This window comes from Typopeltis vanoorti, chromosome 10 (assembly GCF_054136105.1).
Source record: "Typopeltis vanoorti isolate ZY-2024b chromosome 10, IOZ_Tvanoo_1.0, whole genome shotgun sequence".
NCBI classification, from domain to species: domain Eukaryota; kingdom Metazoa; phylum Arthropoda; class Arachnida; order Uropygi; family Thelyphonidae; genus Typopeltis; species Typopeltis vanoorti.
Window position 1 is genome coordinate 15,678,448 of NC_143558.1, and position 20,826 is coordinate 15,699,273.

The following is a 20,826-nucleotide window of genomic DNA, read 5'->3' on the forward strand; positions in this document are numbered from 1 at the left end:
TAAAAAATATAAATGAAATAAAAAATGCTGGAATATCCAACTGCAATTTAAAAATATCAGACTGACCAAATGCAATTCTGAAAAGTCTAGAAGATCCCTCTATGCCTTTCAGGTATTTTTCTCTCACTTTCAGCTGTGTGAAAGACATCCCAGACAGGATTCAAGCCCAGTTCTTTGAAAATGAAGGACAAATATTGCATCATTTATGAGAATGTACTGTGCTAGTGCCTTTCTAGGAGAAGAGGAGAGAAAAAAAAAAAAAAAACAGCAATACAAACCAGATTTTCTACTTTCACTGTATAATGTAAAGCAGTATTTAAATAAAAAGTGCAACATATTGCACAAATATTGTAGAAATATTTTTTGCTTGGTATAAAATAAATTATATTGTCAAGAAATTAATTATATTCTTGTTTATTTATAGAATTATAATTAAACAATAATAATTCAAGAATTATATTCTTGTTTAATACTTGACTCAATTATAGGCAAACAAAGTTTGCACATGAAATATCTTCATGACTAGGCTGTTATACAGATGCTGTTGACTTTACATCAGTTGCCTCAGTATCCCATAATGGAAAGCACACTGATGTGAAATCAATATATACAAGTATACAAGTAGCCTTAGTCACTTACAGTTGGTTTAAGAAGTAAACAAGAATATAATTTCTTGGCAAGTATAATTTACTTTGTGATCAATTGAAAAAACTTTCTACAACTTTCTTTTCTTCAGAGTATTTTAATAATAATGTTATCAACTTTTTTGCTACTTGTATATGGATAACATATGAGTTCTGCATTAATTCAAGCTTTGTATCTCTTTCAGTCTCGCTTCCACTGATGTGGAATTACATTGAGATCGAGACTGCTGAAGTGATTTGATCACTGCATTCTAATAGATACTTGCCTATGGTATAGCTTTTATTGACAAGCCTTTGTCAGGACCCTTTGGTGAATGCTTTTCCACTGGAGATGAGCAGTTCTGTTTGGAGAAAGGGTGTGCCTATTAGCGGACAGAACCACAGATGAGTAGCTTTGAGTCACTGAGAATTAATGAGTTAACCATCAATGAGATTAGAAAGATCACCAACTTTTTTTGAGGAAGACCTTTTACTTATACAAAGGTCTTGATTACTGCATTACACTGGATGCTTGCCTATTGCAGAGATTCTATTGACATGGCCTTTATTGAGGCACTTTGGTGGATGCCTGGTCCTGAGAAATGAACTGGTTTTTGTTGGCAGTTTGTGGAGGTTGATGCTTGGAATTTTTGGGGTTTTGACCCATTAGGTAGAGATATGGCCTCTGCAGGTTTTATCTGGTGGAATCACCACTGATTTTAAGAGCTTCCATAGCTCAGTCGATATAGACGAAGCCCTTTGGTGGGAAAGACCTGGGTTTGATTCCTGTCCATGACGTGAGGAATCTTTATCTGGTCTCTTTCGATTAAAGGTGAGTTAGCCAGTCTCATACAGAGGTAGAGGATTTTTTATCCCAGAAACTCTGGTGTTTCATCCCTCAGAACAGGCAAACCAGCCCCGTGAACACACACCCTGATACAGTCAAAAAATACAAACTTAATCCCTCATTAGGAGGGCTCAACCAGTCCTAAGGGGCAGTCGAGGAATGGGGGGAAGCCCACATAAATAAAATTTAAAAAAACACTGATTTTAATGGAATGTAATGGGTTATATGCAATAAACAAACTAGTAGCAAGCAGTAGATGGTGTAATATGTAGACAGTGAATTGTGTGGTGTAGAGTGCTCTCCTGCAATGAGTCCTTGGAGGTGTCACATAGTAATAATAATAATAATACTCCTATATCTGTGGGTCTGACTAACTTCCTATATTACTGTTAATCCAAGCCTTACCAGATTAACCTGCTTCTATTTGCCATTTTCAAATCTTCCATGTGCAAAATCAATCTGATCTGGACCTCTGGTCTGTGGTTCATGTACAGGCTAAACTTATATACTTAAAATATTCTGGTAAGTATGCGATGTGGTTAATTGTCTGTTACACAGTTGTTTGGGACTAGCTTCATCTTTTAATTATACTGATATATAATTTTTTTATTTTATTTATTTTTTTACAAAAATTAAAAATAAAAATGCACCTCACCTAAAACAGTACCTATCTACAATATGTTGAAATCAGTTACTGGAAGAGTCACTATATTCAGAGAAAACTAAACTGCACACTTGGATTGCACTTCACTCACTTCTGAGCAGTTCTCCTCCAGTTATTGATAATATGAGTAAGGTAATTTGAGCCATTCTTCCTTAAATATGACCATGAGACCAACAAGCATATCCCACAATAATAAATAGACAATCCAGCCAAGATTTTCTGCATCGTTTTCCTTAAAACATACTGCAATAACAACTGCAGTAAAACAAGGGACATGTTGTGTTGAAAGAAACAAGCCTGCTACATCAAACAGACAAAATGCAAGAAGCATTGCATTATCTTGTTGCATATCTACAAGCATTCATTCTTCAAGGCATTACAACCAAAAGGTACAAAAGAAATAGCTCCAGACCATTAAAACATCTGCCATTAAGATTAAGCTGCAATGAGGCACTCAAGCACAAGCATTTGAATTCATTTCAATCGATCAAATAAATCACAAAAGGATGAGGATGAAGCATTACTCCATATTATGGACTTTACACTCTCTATGGATCAGTCATGATGTCCTTGACACAAGTGTAGTTTGTGTGGTTACCATGGATGGTGTTTGGCATATGTGCAGCTGTCCTTCTGTAGAAATCAAGACTGCAACTTTTTTACATAGCATTCTACAATGACTCTGAAATCTTAGACTTTTTGAACTCCTAGTTGTTCACACAGGACTGCTGAATTTCCATACTATACTATCCTTTGGAGCAACAATTAGTCCCTCTTAGTGTTAGCTTTCTCATCTTCCCACATATATATTTTTTTCGGATGGGGTATCCTTGCATTTTCATCCGCTGATATGTTGTCTATAGTCAATTTTGGGTGATGCAGTCTTTTATGAATGTCATGAATGGATAAATGTCATGATAACGCTTCTTTTAAAATCTGCAAGATCTTCTTCATATCATTGACAGTAGCATACAGATGTACAATCAACTCTAGAAATATATCTGTTTGTCTCACATAACAGTACAGACCATTTTTACTTACTATTATAATAATGGAATTAACTCATGTAAAATATTCTTTGTTCGTAGAATTTTCGCCCGAGTATCACAGGCATCATCAGTACAGGTACAAAGAATAATTAAACAATAACTGTTATATTCACAAAGTGCCACTTAAGTGGTTAAGGTTAAATTTCCAAAATTTATTTAAAAAAAAAATTTTTTTTAAATAAAAGTATGCCTCCCCTACTCCCTATTAGGGAATAAAAAGGCATTAGTTGATTTTTTTTTTTTATATATCTGTGTGTGTGTGTGTGTGTGTGTGTGTGTGTGTGCGTGCGCGCACACAATTATTACAAGTTAGGAAAGATTTGCTGATTTATAGAGTACTATCTCCCACAAGGGGGAAAGACGTAGACCATCGGATCTGTTTAGGTTAGGGGAGTGAAGTAACGTTTCACGTTTTTTTTGTAAAGCAGTTCCATTAGGAACCAACTTTTGTGAATGACTTTTGTCTTGTTCTACTGAACTCTATGTCTAGTGTTGATGGCATGCTCTGCAAGACCAGACTGTTCAGGTTCAAGGTACTGGATATACGACTTGTGTTCTTCTAACTGGATCAGAGCAGATCTTCCTGTCTGTCCGAAATATGATAACCCAAAAGAGCAGGGAATCTGGTAGACACCTGGATAGCTGAGATGTGGGAGCTTGCCCTTTAGAGACGTGAGGAATGTGGAGATTTTTCTGATGGGTGAAAAGGCCAGACAAATATTTAGTGGTTTTAACACTTTAGTTATGTGTTCGCTAATGCCTTGCACATAGTGGGATAGGTATATGCATAGGTTCTTCTGTATTTGAAGAGGATGCTGAAGCACGACTACTTAAAGCTCTTTTTATGAAGGAATTCTTATAACCACTGGATGTGAAGGAGGAATTAATATATTGTAATAGTTCTTCTGAAGAACAAAAGGAGTGGGCTCTATGAACCAGTGTTTTGATAGTACCTGCCTTTTGACTGGGATGGTGATGTGATTCAGCATGGGTGTACTGGCTTGTATGAATCTCCTTCCTATAGACTGTGAATTGTAGGTTACCATCTGATTCGCAAAGAATTAAGAGGTCTAAAAAGGCTAACTTGTTTATTTACTTCTACTTCTAGGGTGAAATGGATCCTTGGATGAAGTGCATTTGTTTTTGAGAGAAACTGTTGTAATTCTTCTGAAGTGCCCTTCCATATGGCAAAAATGTCGTCCACATATCTGAACCAAAGGTTAGGTCTGGGTGTAATGTTTTCAAAGATACGCTGTTCTAAATGCTCCATGAAGTAGTTGGCAATAGCAGGAGATATTGGATTACCCATTGCTGTTCTTTCAATTTGTTGGTATAACTGGTTTTTGAAGGAAAAATAACCGGACTTAATTACAAATTCAAATAATTTGACTATGTCCGCCAACGGAATATTCGTAAATAGCGAAACAACATCTAGACTAATCATAATCTCCGAATCATCTAGATGCAGATCGGAAATTTTATTTCTGAAATCCACCAAATTTTTTATATACGTAGCAGTTCTTCTAGTTGAAGGGAGTAAATTTGACAAAAATGTTGATATTTTGTCAGTGGGACAACCTATATAGCCTACAACAGGTCTAAATGGAATTCCTGGCTTATGTACTTTTGGAAGACCATATAATCTCGGTGGGTTCCCGAAGGAGGTCTTTGGTGTTTTCTTTTCGGGTGCCCACTGAGATTATATGCTCTTCCAAAAGTACATAAGCCAGGAATTGCACTGGATCAAAAGCGTCCAATGCGTGAAATGTTGCAAGGATAGCTTGAAGCTGTTTCAACGGAATCCAGAGTAATTTTTGCATCGTTTCGTAACAGTGGCACTCAAGTCATCACTACTAGCCTGAGACCAAGGAACAGTCAAAACAATTGGTTGCAAGTAGGGAATCTGCACCAAAAACTGTTCCTTCAGCAGGAAAGGTTATGGTCACCGTCTTCTGGGATGCTCGTGGCATGATCTTCATAGACTTCTTGGAAAAGGGCAAAACAATTACTGGAGTGTATTATGCATCTTTGCTGGATCATTTAAATAATGAAATAAAGGAAAAATTACCACACTTGGCGAAAAAGAAGATGATTTTTCATCATGACAACCCACCCACTCACGCCTCTACGATTGTGACTACAAAGTCCTTTTGCACCCCCCCCCCCCCCACTCTCCAGATTTGGCTCTCTCGGACTACTATCTATTTCCAAACATGAAAAAATGGTTGGCAGGAAAGAGATTTTCATCAAACGATGAGGTGATTGCCAAAACAACTGCCTATTTTGAAGAGTTGGACAAATCATACCAAATGGATGGGATGATCAAAAAACTCGAGCATCGTTGGACTAAGTGTATAGACCTCAAAGAAGACTATGTTGAAAAATAAAAAAATGTTTGTCCCAAAAAAATTATGTTTTCTTCATTTTTGCACGGACTTATCGAACAACCCTCATATACTATTGGTATATTTTATTCTAAAAAGGAAGTGTCCCAAAACCTTTTCGACATAGCATATTATCAGACTATCCAAGCAAGCAAACATTCACACCCTTTAACTTCCTATTCCATTTCACACTAACATTTTAGTCCCTATGCCTCTCTTTTCAAGGGAACAAACATGGATGAAATATTTGTTTGCATGGAAGAGAGGTATTGGGAGTAAGATTCCTATTCTCTTCTAGTAAGTATTGTGTGAAAATGCAATTTTTCCCTGAGGAATAATTTACTTTACAAACCATATCACTATTAAATTCAAATATTTTCATTATCATATCAGTTCTGCCTACAAACATGTCAAATATTATGATCTATTTTGAAACCTAAAATTCAGGAGTGTTTTTGTGTTTGTAACAGATTCTGATTTTCAATTACTCATTACATAATTTATTCTTCGTACTTGTGCCCAAATAACTATCAATTACTCATTATCAATTACTCATTACATAATTTATTCTTCGTACTTGTGCCCAAATAACTACATACTATGTTCAGTGAGTTTTTCATTGGAAATGTAAGCAATATATAAATCTTTTTACTGATGATTTTCATAATATGCTTGTTGCAGGAGACAGTTTAATAAGTCTCAAAAATTTATAGAGAACGGAGAATTCATTTACAGGAAGGAAGCAGAATTTCATATCCCATATACAAATCCACTTGAAAATGGTTTTGGTTATCTGGAATTACAGCTTAAGCAACTAAGGTTATGAGGCTGGTGTGTATTATGTTTGCATCAACATAAACTAGTAATAACAAAAGACAACAAAAAATGATCTCAGAGAGGTACTCCTAAAAATGGCTACAATCTTAAAACCATCAATAGTATCTTACAAAGACCATATATTCTAACAAATATATAGGACTAAGATGACTAAAAAGGTGTCATTTCATTGCTCTGCATGAAAAATGTTATAGCTAAAAGTCTTCATGATGCTATTATCATTCAAACAGTCTCATACTCCTCTCAAGCAGTGGGAGTGTACAAAATTTTCTGTGCATGTGGCATTTACTATGTTGGGAAAAGAACACGACAATAAGAAGAGATTGCTCTCAAAAAACATATCAAAGATATGGAGAAGCAGCGAGCACACAAATCAGGATTAGCATTCCATGCGATCAAAAAAAAAAACATCAAGTACCTCGGCAACTCACAGGAATGCTGTATATTGAATTCAACGACAATGTTTGCAGATTCAAGAAGTTGTCAAAATGCTGTGGTGCTCAACCCAATGTAACAAAAACCAAGATGCCAAGGTCTCATTTTAAACCACCATTGGTCTGCATATATCAAACACCGGCATAGCTATGAGGCTATGACAGAAGCGAGTCACACACACATAACATTTCAGTGCTATATTCAACAACTAGTTTAAGTTTGTTCAATGCATGACAGTTATTGTTTTTAGAAATCTTCTGTAAATAATTTATTTTTTAAATTAATTTTGTGATTTAATCATTTTATCATGAAGATGTATGTGATAGGACATATGAAATTAGTCATTACACAGTAATTTTTTTTTCTTTCCTGAATGTATTACTTATGGTTTTTTACTGGTTAAGTAACCATCTCCAACTCTGATTGATGCCTGGTGTTAAACCAGATGTCAGGCAAAGTTGGACATTATCTTCATTTATTCATAATCTATATGCACTACATCATTAAGGAAAGTGATATTAATTTTATATTCAAATATGAGATATTAAGCTTAGTTCTATGCAGATGATGTTATGTTCTTAAATAAATCTCTTACAAGTCTTCAAGAGTCTAAATAAATTAACCGTTATAACAAAAATGTCATAAAAGTCAGCATGAAAAACACAAAAATAATAACAATAAGAAGGAAAAGCAAAAAAACATCAGCCACCACCAGTGTACTTGTTAGATTATGTGTTTTCTTGATGAAATGACACTTCTTGAAACTTTGCTATCCTCATCAGAAAATGATGTAAATGATTTAAATGCTTGTGAATTGACAGGGCAGAGAAAGGGTCATGTTAACTGCAAATTTAATAGGGAATCTATACATAGAATGTATAATGATGTGTAGAAACAGATAACATGATGTAAATATTTATGCACAATCTTTTTGTGAAGGATAATTTTTTGCCAGCCTGGTTGGCCGAGTGGTTAGCGTATCCGCTCTCCAGCCAAAAGGCTGCAGGTTCGAATCCCGGCATGGATGTTTGTGATTGTCTGTGGAAATACTAATGGTGGTGGGCAGTAGATGGCATTGGTGTAGTTGCAGTTCATTATGGTTGGTGGATTGAGTGGCGAGTTGTAGAGTAGGTATCCTCCCTCAATAAGTCTTTGGACAGTGAACAAAGTGAAAATCTTTGTTTTGCCTTTAAGCAAAAGTAGGTAAGTGTGATTGATTTCAGTATACTGAATTCTGAATATGAGCTTAAGATTGTCTACCATCCTGCAGTTTTTCTGGAATCAAAATTGCATATTCACATACTAATTATATTTTGTATAAATTTATTTATTTATTTATTTTTTTTTTTTATGTTACTCCCACTCACAAAAGGTTATAGACCTTAGTACCATGAGTGGACTAAGAATTTTTATCTTTTTCATTACTTTTTCTATTTTTTAAATTCATTTTTACCTGGTATGGAAACTTGCACTACAGACCAAACATAAACTTTTTGAAGACTCCAACAAGTGGAGTGGTGGTCTCACAAAGCAATGAAACTCATCCCCTACCTAAAGGCAATCACAAACATCCATGACCACAGTGGGATTTAAACCCTCAACCTGTTTGGTTGGAAAGAGGATATGTTAGCCACTTGGCTAACAAGGCTGCAAACCTAAGGCATATGTATATTTGAATTTATCTAGAGTTCAAGATTTTTTCATTTGCAGCTGCTATCAGTAGTTTCTTTAAGAACAGCAAAAATCCATAAAAGAAATTTCATGATGGAATCTTTTGCTATGTTCTTCAATGACAGCACCCAAGTCATGAGGAAAGAAATCCAAATGTGAATGCAAAAACTGGGATCTTTACTGATATTGCATCCCTGTATTCTAGTAGCTTGTCTTCTGCGAGATCTCTGTAATTGCTACTTTTAATAATTAAAAAAAAAAAAATTGGCAGCATCATTTAAATATCAATATTATTTAAGATATTAAAGAACTGTCCTTTACAAATGTATTGATCCCTATAAGCCAATTAAAAAAGGCCCTCTATATCTATCTTCTGTATCACTTATTTTTAGTAACTTTTCCTTTAAATGCTGAAAAGCATCACCATTCTAATTTAAACTCTTAATGAAATTTTCCTGTTTCAACTTATGTTTAATGTTGAACATTGGTAAAAGCACTTTTTTTAAGCTTCACAAAGGAAAAGTTCAACAAGATTTACTTTGGGGGGGGGGGGGGGGAATCTTCTCCCCGGGACTAAATCTTGTATTAACTAATTAACTACATACTACTGGAATAGAGGAATGTTTTATTTCCAGCACATATAAGCACAGTCAAACTGAGTTTTGAATACATGTATAAACAAATGGCATTCAGTAAGATCAAGTTTTCTCAACTTTTCCATTAATATAAAACACATTACAAAACACAAGGCCACTGCTCAGTAAAAAAAACAACAGAATTTTGCTCTTTTTTTTTTTTAAACAGGGTGAGTTCTGTGCTTTTATAGTCCTTAAGAATTCAGCTATATTTTGGTAATATTAAGGTTTTTCTAAGGATTTGATTCATGAAAACAAGATGATGCATTTTCAAGGCTATCAATAGAGTTGTCTTCATCTCCATGTCTCAGGTGGATTAGAAACTGTCAATAAACAATAATGAGGTAATGGTCTTGTGACTGACAGCAAGCCTGTGTACTTTATTACATGTTTTGACTTTGCAGAAAAGCCAGAAATGCATTTCAAAGAGAGCAGTGCCTCTCTGTTCCCAAATAAATAATTAAATGCTATCTTGGTTGCAAGAAATGAGTTCATAAAGAAAGGATAGGAAATGTATTGACAAACATGTGACCTTTGACCACTTCTTAAATACCATACACACCTGGGACACTTGGGATCGGTATCAATCTCTCACTTTATATCTTAAGTGCAATTCAGATGCCTTCCTGAAAAGAGAGCTGACTGCTTCTTTTGCAGATGTCTGCACTGTTCACATATTTACAAGATCTTGTCAACTGCAACATCAGATAGCGATCAAAACCTGACAGTCTACCCTTTATACAACAGGTAGCCTGACTGGTACATATAGTACAGTAACTATAACAAAAATCTATTCCACTGGTCAAGAGAAAGCAAATGCCAATTACACAGGTGCACAACAGAGAGTATCAGAATAGCAGCTTTACATCTGCCCTATTTACACTTCTCATGGTAGTGCATTTGCAGCATTTAAACAAATGCCATTTCACTGGACAGATTCATACATCCCATGATACAATAAAATAATATATGTATATTTTGGAGGGCTTTGATCTTGCAATGACTTGATGTAACTGAATACTGTTGACTTCTGCTGAACAAAAGATGTTTTCTTAGCAAACTATGAAGAAATGAAGAATATTGATGTAATTTTTGCATTGTATAGCATAACAGAATGAGTATGGCTGAGAGTCAAATATATATAAAGAACAAGAGAGAAATCACCAACCTAGCATCACCAAATCTAGGAACAATGGTAAAAAAATAAAATAAAATAAAATAAAGATAAAGAGAACTGAACAGAATGTAAAATGAATGACAAATATCCAATATCCTAAACAATCATTAAATTGCAAACCAAAATGAAGGAGAAAACCTGACATACCTAAAAACTGGCTATTAGAAAAAAGTAAAACAAATCAAAGGTCTATATCTGTGAATGGTGTTATTATAATCATAAGAACTTATACAGCAGCCAATTCACTACTATGACATTAATATTTTTAAATTTATATGCTTATTCTAAATAAACTAAATTCTTACAGAAGTTTAAGTACTCCCTGATCAAGTTCATGCACTCATTAATACAGGACAGATAAAGATTTTTTGAGGCCACACACACATTTCTGATTTTGAGGTAATATATTTAATGCTCCTTATTGGTTTTTAATAACTTTACTTCTATAAATATATAACTGAGTGGTAAATATTTAATAAGGTATTTTCAGCTCATATTATATAAACCCTTCCTTACCTGATGATCCATGAGAGACAGGGACAGAAGGGAGAAGCCGTTGACTAGGAGAAAATGCCCTGGATAAATCACACATAGATGTTGATCTTCGAATATCAGTGCCTGGTAAAGCATATGAATAAACAGCAATATAAGCTTTATGTTTATTTTCAATGATGCAAACAAAATAAGCATAAACTAATACAAGTAAATTACAAATTAGTGTGTGTATGTGTACTTTTTTTCTTTGAAAATAGGTCTGAAAAACAGGGTGCGTCTTATATGCCGATACTCAGTTTTTTATTATTTTCATTTCTGGAAATTTTCTCTGTTCCGAGTTACGCGATTTCTTTATTGCTTCCTTGCAGTGTGTGTGAGAGCATTCCAGTTACGTAGAGCAATGTTTCTCAAACTTCAGACATCAGCTTCATATGATTGGTGAGGTATTAACAAAAGATCGTGCTACTAAATGACAAAGACAAGCCGACAGTTGAGTTGAAATGCTAATTCTCTTCAACCGAATTCCTTATATAATATCTGAAACACATTCACTATATATTTCTTCGTTTTAACACGTTCACTCAAACAAAACCATATGTTGCACCGGCAATATATGGTTTTGCTCGAGTCATACAGCATTTTCTGTGGGAGGGAACATGTAATTCATTAGTTAGTGCTGTTTTTATCCCAGTTGTCTCTAACTGCACTGTTTGTTGAGAAACATATTGCACAGCCTGCAGATGTCTCTGTACCTTATTCAGTGATACAATAGGAACGTTTTACGATCTCCAACTTCACGGATACATTGAATTTTATTCTATGCGTTAATGATGCATAGCCAAAAATTGCCACAGACCCACTGAAGACCTTTCACATACCCCCAGGGGTATGTGTACCACACTTTGAGAAACATTGACGTAGAGTTCAGTGGATGCGCTGTCATCGGCGATCAAGCTGTGTCCTGTTTGTTTAAACTTTCCAATTGTTGTCACAGTTGTGAACGGTGATAAATTTCTGCTGTTAAATTTTCTCGAAATTTCTTGACAAATTATGGCTGAAAAACGTCGGCATTGTTACAATATTGCATACAAGCTATGTGTGATTGTGTATGCTAAAGAACATGGAAACAGGGCTGCAGAGAGGCATTTCAAGCCACCTCCAACTGAGAAAATGATAACTTGGCAGAATCAGGAAGAGGATTTAAAAAAGCAACTCACAATAAACATAATCTATGAAGTGGAGCTGCAAAATGGCCAGAACTTGAGGCAGAACTGAATACTTGGATTTTAGACCACAGAAAAGCGGGACTTTCAGTGTCTACAAAAATGATTATTCATCAAGCAAAAGCGATAGCCACTAACAGAGGATCTTTTAGTGGCTATCGCCAACTTTACTGGATCAACATCATGGTGTTCAAGATTCATGAAGAGAAACCAGCTTTGTATGCGAACTAACACAAAAATATCACAAAAGATGCCAACTGAATATGAAGAAAAAATTATTGAATTTCATCGATTCGTCATTAACGCAAGGAAACAAGAAAATTTTGAACTAGCACAAATAGGAAACATGGACAAGGCTCCGTTGACTTTTGATGTGCCCTCAAACAAAACTGCAGATTCCAAGGGCACTAAAAGTGTTACTATTAAAACTTTGGGGCACGAAAAAACTCACTACACGGTTGTTTTATCCTGCTATGCTGATGGGACAAAATTGCCGCCACTATTGATTTTTAAAAGGAAGACACTACCCAAAGAAAAAGCTTAAAGGAGTGTTTGTACATGTTCACGCAAAAGGCAGGATGGATGGAGGAGGAATGAAGTTATGGATAGATAAAATCTGGTCTAGGTGCCCTAGTGGATTGTTGAAGAAGCCTGCCATGCTAGTATGAGATCAGTTTCGTTCTCACAGAACAGACGATGTTACAAATAAACTCAAGGAATTGAAAAATCAGTTAGCTGTAATTCCAGGAGGTCTAACCAGTCAGCTTCAACCTTTGTCCCAACCTCACTGGATGGTACAGAGGACAATTTGTTGTATGAGTACTCTTTCCTAGTTAGATTAGGTATTTGCTGAAAGTAGACCTACTTATTACTTTATATTTGAAATACTGTAAATTCATTATAATATTCAGTGATAAAGTTTTTTTCCTAAAAAATGTGTACAAAAAAGTGGGTGCATCCTATATGCCGGCAAATACGGTAGTTCTGTTGTTTAAAATTTGTCATTTGGTTTACATGGTCTAACCAGTTCAGTTTTAAATAAACAACTATTTTTATTTAGTTTTTCTTTTCTTTCACTTTTAAAATAATTTCTCTAATTTCATGTGTGGTCAAATAACATTTTGTTGCAATATTTTACTAGGTTTAAAACATTTCCTAGGTGGGTGTGACTATGTGTTTTTCTCTTTCTCTCTCTCTCTCTCTGTCATGCCTACCCAGGAGTATTGTAAACCTTTATTTATTGATTTATATTTGTACATAATCCAGAATCCCCACACTTCGGGTCTCCAACAAGTTAAGCAAGACTGTCCTTTGGAGGGTGAGTGATCACAAACATCCATGCCTATCATGGGACTAACCCACAGTGTCTTAGTTGGAGTGATACATTAACCACTACAAACCCCTTCCAGTTGCATTTAATAATAACAGGTGAAAAGGGACTCACACTGATGAGTAAGGGCATATCAAAAGCAAGGTACATGAGCTGGCCTGAACCTTGTTTCTATAATTTACATAAATCATGTTATATTATCTGTAAAACAGTTCTTACTCTTCGTTCTTTCCCCCCCAAAAAAACTATTAGAGTATTTGAAGACAAAGGAGTGATAAGATGGCAGTCCCACCAACTGTCATGCTAGTAATTTAAGGGAAAATAAAAATTACATTTTAGGCAGATTAAAACAGATGCAAAAAGAAAATTAGAGAAATCGAAATGAGAAAGAATACAATTATTTTAAAATGAAGATCTCAAAAGATAATTAGAGAGAGAGAGAGAAAGTAAAACTCCACATCATCAAAAATAAAGTCAAATCATATCTTAATGAGGGAACCAGAAAAGAAAGGAGGCGAAACTAAAAACATATCTCAATTCACCATCAAATTCCTAAGACAGGATATTGTGATAGTGCTACATGTAAAGTTTACATTACTATCTTTCTACTGACAATTTTCCTCAGATTAATCTATCTACCAAGGCTAGAATATTGTCAAATCTTATAAGGCACTTTTTTACTGTATCATTCCATCTGGATATCGATCTTCATCTGGGTATTTTTCCTGCCATTATTGAAACACTCATTTTTCTAACCTTGCTTCTTCTATTCTGTTTAAGTGACATATTACTTCAGCTCAGCTCTACTAAGACATTCCTGAATGCAAACAATGTCAAGTTCCTACATTATAATCTCTTTATTTTCTATATGAATATTCTATTGATACCATCTGTTCACTTCCCCAATTTTTGTTAGAACTCCCATAGTTATAGTCTTCAGTCTTTGATTAACAGTTTTATTTCTAACTCAGATATGAATCCATAAGTTAAATTTGGTTTGAACACTATATATATAATATATAATTTAATGTTTAGACTAATTACTCCCTTATTCCATATTTAATTTGCCTAAAAATTGTGCCTAAATTTAGGTGAAATTTTTTACTTATGCTAGGGGTTTCCCATTAAGTATGCAGTCAGTGTTTTCAGCTTGGGATTCAGCCAATCAAATTGGATTCTCATTGACTTAAACCAAAACAAGATTATGATACAAACAAAAGTAATATCTAGAATAGGACAAAACAACAATATGGCATAGACTAGCCAGAAATTTAATGATAAAGAATGCATAAAACAAAAAATTCAAAAAAATGAAGAAGAAATTTTAAAAAAATCTAAAGGTTAATGAGAATACTGCAATATTTAAAGAAAGTTTAGGTTCTCCATTGAGAACCTATAGAACAAGTAAAATATTTCAGCTGTTTAGGCACAGTTTTTAGTGAAGATGGCAAATTAAATTTGGAAATACATAACACAATAAGCAAAGTTGATATAGTCAAGAGTCAGTTGAATAAATTTATATGGAATAAGAGAAAAATTACCCAAAATACCAGCTAGCAGTATATAAGACAGTGTATACTGCTAGTTAGCTATGGAGTTGAAAGTTGGGTTAGAAATAAGGCACTTGATCAGACTAGAGACCACAGGTATGAGAAGTTATGAGAAAAATTAAAGGAGTGAACAGATGGGATGAGGAAATGTTAGCAAAGCAAGTGTTGGATGCCAAGATGGCAGGAAAGAGACTCCAAGGAAGGCCAAAGTTAGTTGGATTCAGTTAGAAGTGGGTTAGAAGCATTAAATGTTAGTTGGAACAATATCAGAATGCTTATAAGTAACAGCCTAATGTGAAGGAAAATTGTTGATAGGAGATTAATAATAATAGTAAACATAATCATGCAATACTGTCATATTAGCCTGAACATCCCTTGAGGGTCCATATCAGGAAACTGATGATGAAATGTAAATGCCAACAACATACAGTTAATGATGAAGAGAAAAAAAAAAAGTTATTATTATTATTAGAGACCTCTTGGGAGATAGGAACTGATGAAGTGAGGCTTCACATCAACTATCATGCCTTTTTCTTTAATTCATTCACACTACTTGCATTCACCACTTCAAAAGATAAGCAATTCCAGTCATGCACTGCTCTATGAGAGAAAAATTTAGCCCTCACTCCTTTTTGACAGCATTCATTATTAACTTCCAATCATGCCCTCTCTCCCTTCTATAAAATGAAAAATTCCATCTGCTGCTATCATACCATCCTCTTTAATCTGTTTGCCAGTGTCTACAGTCCATACATTCTCAATCTATCCTCATAATCTACATTTCACAATCCTGATATTATCTTTAACACCGTCCTTTGCATTCTCTCTACTGCCAAAGAGAATGCAAAGGACCAAATCTGTGCATAATAGTCCGGGTAAAGTTATATCAAGGTCTTGTGACTTCCTTATTCCTACAAGTCCATGTTAATTTCAGCACTACTATTATCTTCCAAGTTGAATTTGCAATCTTTGCTATATGGACAACCTCTCCCTTCCCAAAACAATAATTTCTTATCTATCAAAATATCTAGCTTGATCAGTTTCTTCTATCCCCAATTGATATGATATGCCACTTTATGCTTACTAACACTGAACTGGCATCCATTTTCACTTGCCCACAATTTCAGTCTACACATATTATTCAAGTGCTGCATGTCTCCTATCAAATTTCTCCTAGTATCATCGATGCACAGTGTGAACAACAATGGATGAAGGAGTGATCCATGGAGTCACCATTATTTACCTTAATTCTTGCATACTCCACAATGCAGCACTTTTTGATACCTGTCAGCTATCCACTTGTCCAAACTAATAGTTTATAATTCAATGCCACCTCACTTATGCAACAGCCTTCAACACTATCTTTTCAAAGGCCTTAGAAAAGTCTAGTGATATCAGGGTTTCTCCATTTCCCATTAAAACTCGACTCTAGCATTATTATAAAATGTCAGCTGTTACTCAAACCTTCCCTTAGTAAACTCATGCTGTTCACCACAAAGTATGGATTCTCTGACAATCTATTTCGGTATGTGAGCTCTCAAATTTTCCAGTATCTTCCACTACAACTCTGGAGATACTGATATGTTGATGGCAGATACATTGGTCTTTGCACCACTCTGATGCAATGGGATTATGATACATTCTTTCTGCTCCCATGGAATCTTCCCCATGTGTTGAGACGCGAGTTATAATACAGCCAGGTTAAAACCTCTGCAGCCAAATTCTTATTTAGTTTATGCAACAGCCTGAGCTTCGAAAGTTTCATAACTGACATCATCCTTATACACATGATATTTCCTCCACATCAACTTTTCTTTAGGATCTCTTGTTTAATAAGACTGCACGAACATTTATAAGGGTTTTCAAATAAAGTTAGGTTAGCTGGCTTCATATGGAGAAAGAAGGATTTTTCTTGCAAAACAGATAAAAAAAAAAAAAATTGAAGAATCAGTGCTGTGCATTAATGGGTGTGGCAGAATTAATTACCCTGTCATACTAAGGTACATAGTGTGATCACAGCAGAGAGAATTTCATCATCATCAGCATCAAATTCCTGACATATACCCTTAAAGGGTGTACAGGTATTCCTTGCTTAACGCGGAGAAATTAATTGCGGCAATCCCTTGATATAGGCGGCAAGAGTTTTGATTAACGCACCTTTAACCCTGTGGGCTCGCAGCTGATCTGATAGATACATGCAAAATGTTTAATATAAATATTCTTACACAATTCAGTGTATAGCTTGGAGGTAATGAGTAGCTGTGCATTCATATGTTACAAGTGATATTCCACACTGTATTTTGCTGTCAAATTGGTTTAATGTTATGTAAAGGTTTGTGATATTGTATCTGAGAGGTACTGCAACCTCCGATGTCAGTATAGTATGGTTTAGTTGTTTTTTTTATTCTTTGTTCAATAATTTCTAGATTGTAACTGAAAATAAACCATCATGTATTATTGAAATAGAGAGCCAAAGGCTTATTTATCATACATGACCTCTAGGAGATGTACTTTACATTTATGGAAAATAATAAGGAAAGTGATCTGAAGCTTACTCTACCTTTACTATGATTTGCCCATAAGGTTGCTTATGCTTGCATCTGCCGAAACTAAAAGTTTCGGCGGATGTATAGAAACTACAAGAGTTTCGGCACGAAACTCTTGTAGTTTCTATATTCAGCTATGAAATAATGTTGGATTCGATATCCACTTAATTTGTACCACCATGTATTATATTTGCAGTGTTTTTCTTTATGTTTTATTGCATTTTAGCACATACTAGTAATGAATGTATATCTCAGATATACCGTGACCTACGCTGCAATTTTTACCACCGCGAGCTCCCCAGGGTTACATTTACCACACAAAAACCATGCAAGCCTCGTGGTGTGATGATGTCATTCCTCCTACGCAGCTTCCTACGAATTATTAATACAGTAATCGATCATGGACAAATTGTAATTTTTATCATTGATTGTTAGATTTGATTAATGCAATTTTGATATATGTGGTAACATCGGTGGATTAATTAACCGCTTTAATCGAGAGATACCTGTACATGATATGATAGTACTACATGAAAAATTTACATCATTACTAACTTCCTATCTACAATTTTCCTCCAAATCAGTCTGTTACTGTCAAGACTCCAACGTCATCAGATCTTATATTTCCATCGTCTAAGGCATTTTGTACCATATCAATCCACCTATATCTTGGTCTTTCTCTGGGTTGTTTTGCTGCCAACCTGGCAGAGAACACTTATTTTGCTAATCTTTCCTCTCCCATTCTGTTTAAGTGACCATACCACCTGAGATTAGCTCTGCTATCGCATTCTGGATGCTAACAATGTCAGGTACTTTCATAATATATCCTCATTTTTAATATGATATTGTCATTGATGCCATCTGTTCACACCACTAATCTTTCTCAGGACTCTCATATCTGCTGTCTCTAGTCTTTGGTCAAGTGTTTTACTTCTGATCCAGCCCTCAGATCCAAAAGTTAAAATGGTTTGAACACTGTCTAGTAAACAGCTAATTTAGCATTTTGACTAATTTCTCTCTTATTCCATATAAATTTACTCAGTTGATAATTTTTGTTGCTTCTGTTGTCTATTTCCATATTTAATTTACCATCTTTACTAAAAATCTAGCCAAAGTAGATGAAATGCTTTATTGTTCTATAGCTTCTCTTAGGAGAAGCTATAGGCGGCAAGAGTTTTGATTAACGCACCTTTAACCCTGTGGGCTCGCAGCTGATCTGATAGATACATGCAAAATGTTTAATATAAATATTCTTACACAATTCAGTGTATAGCTGTCATCACTGCTTATTTCATTTAGCAATTTTCAAAGTAATTACTCCATACTTCAAGGATATCTTTTTCTCCCATTTTCATGTCACCTTTATCATCTCTAATTCCTTTTACAGCACTCTTTCCTCCATTCCTAAGCTTCTTCAACAACCTCCAGAATATTTTGCCACCTTCTTGATATTTATTTTCTATGTTCTTACCAAAGTCCTCCCATGAATTATGGTAAGCTAAATTTACACAGTGTTTAGCTTTCTTACATTTGTCTGTGTATTTTCTAAGAGTACAAGTTGACTTATTTGCCAGGAACTTTTGATATGCTTTCTTCTTTTCTTTCACTGCCTCTTTAACTTCCTGTGTCCTATCAACAATAACATAGTCAATGAGACTTTTCTTAATCCTTGCCTTTTCTCTCCATGTGAATTTATGCACATTTTTGTGTTGCAACATTGTGTCAGTAATAACCAGTCCATGTCCTGAGCAGAAATCCAACAGGCATTTGCCATTATTGTTAGCTTTGCTCTTTTCTCCAAATTTTCCCAATATATTTTTGTATGTCTCACAATTATTTCCTACTCTGCTATTTAGATGCCCAACAAGGGCCAACTTTTCCTTTTTCATTGTGTTAGTTGCTTTCTCTAAAGCCTCAAAACATTCCTCCACTTCTATCCTAGTAGAACCTTCAGTGGGATCATAGGCACAAATAAGTCTCATTGTCCAGCTCCTCATTCTGATATTTGCCCACATCACTCAACTTGAAACATCCTGCCATTCAAGAAGATTAGCCTCGTATTTAGTGTTGAATACTATGGTTACTACTCCTTTTCCTTGATTGTCATAGCCTGAATATAACATTTTATATTTATTGCTCAGAAAGAACTCACCAGTTTTGGTCTTTTTTGTTTCAGTCACCTATTATGTCTATCTGGTACATATCTAATTCCTCGGCTAGCTCCATTTCTTTGCCATTCACGCTTCTTATGTTGATAGTACTGATCTTCAATTCTGGTGATATTGAATTGGGGTATGTTTTAGAATTTGTTCCAGTAGCTGACTTTTCGCTGTTCACCCTGGTTCCCTGGCGAAAACAACAGGGGCCTTGTTTAACTGGGCAATGCCCCAGCCAGCATGAAATTCTATCAGGTTGTACCATCATTTAATATTGTGGTTTAAGCCAATAAGAATACAATTTGGCCAGCTAAATCACAAATTGCCAGCCCATCCTCATTCGTTCGGTATCCAGGTAGATATCCAACAGGGTGCACCACGAGAAGGTGAGGATTGGACAGGTCAGAAGCCCTAGTCGGTTCTCCACATTTGTTTAAAGGCTATGTGGAAGTCTCCTCTCAGTTATATAGCTTTGACCCTTAAGCACAGAGAATTTTAGTTTTGTAAATCTGTCCTCACACATCACAACAACAAATCAAATCAATGTGGAAAAATATTGGTGAGGTTCTGAGAAGTAGTCTTTACAAATATTTCTACAAAATACAAGTTATCAAAAATGATATTCAATCTTCTGGAAGTACACACATGAGTGCATACCAACTTCATAGTTTATTTTATCTCTTGAATTCTTTACATATCACTTCATTGCAGATTTCAGTAAAAATTATAAGTTACGTAGAAATAATTTAGTAAAGGGGATAAAAATCCCTTTTTGTTTTTCAGCCAGTAAGCGAAACAAAGATCAAAAACTACGATCTGAACGTTTCATGCCGACGAACTGTTGGAGGATCCAAGCGTAAGTGACCACTTGGTAGTGCCACACCACGGCAACTCATTGCAAAGGTGGAGCATGCTCCCTCACTGTTCTTGATATTTTCTCATAATGTAAAAACACACAGCTCTTAGGAGATGTAGTACTGTTTTACATTATGAGGAGAGGTCACTACCCAGACCGGTTTCAACCTTTTTTGAGGTCTCATCAGTGAGTAGCTAGACCTAGAATATCAGAGTTTAAGTGAAAAGAACTTACATACTTTTGCTATACGATTACCAGAAAGGTGTGTCACTATATTATATTATAACATAACTAAGATGAAAAGCCAAATGGCTATTTTTTTCTGGCGAGGTTGATAATTTAAGGGGA

At 35.1% G+C, this 20,826-nt stretch overlaps 1 protein-coding gene across 2 annotated transcripts in view; it reads right to left on the reverse strand.

The window, feature by feature from the left end:
* The window catches only part of LOC150102187 (mitogen-activated protein kinase-binding protein 1-like), a 344,972-nt gene that overhangs the window by 24,942 nt on the left and 299,204 nt on the right, over positions 1 to 20,826 (reverse strand). For both annotated transcript variants that reach the window (XM_090398639.1, XM_090398638.1), the window contains exon 30: positions 10,839 to 10,940. In XM_090398639.1, the coding sequence (XP_090254765.1) occupies positions 10,839 to 10,940 (102 nt within the window). The remainder of the gene's footprint in view (positions 1 to 10,838; positions 10,941 to 20,826) is intronic.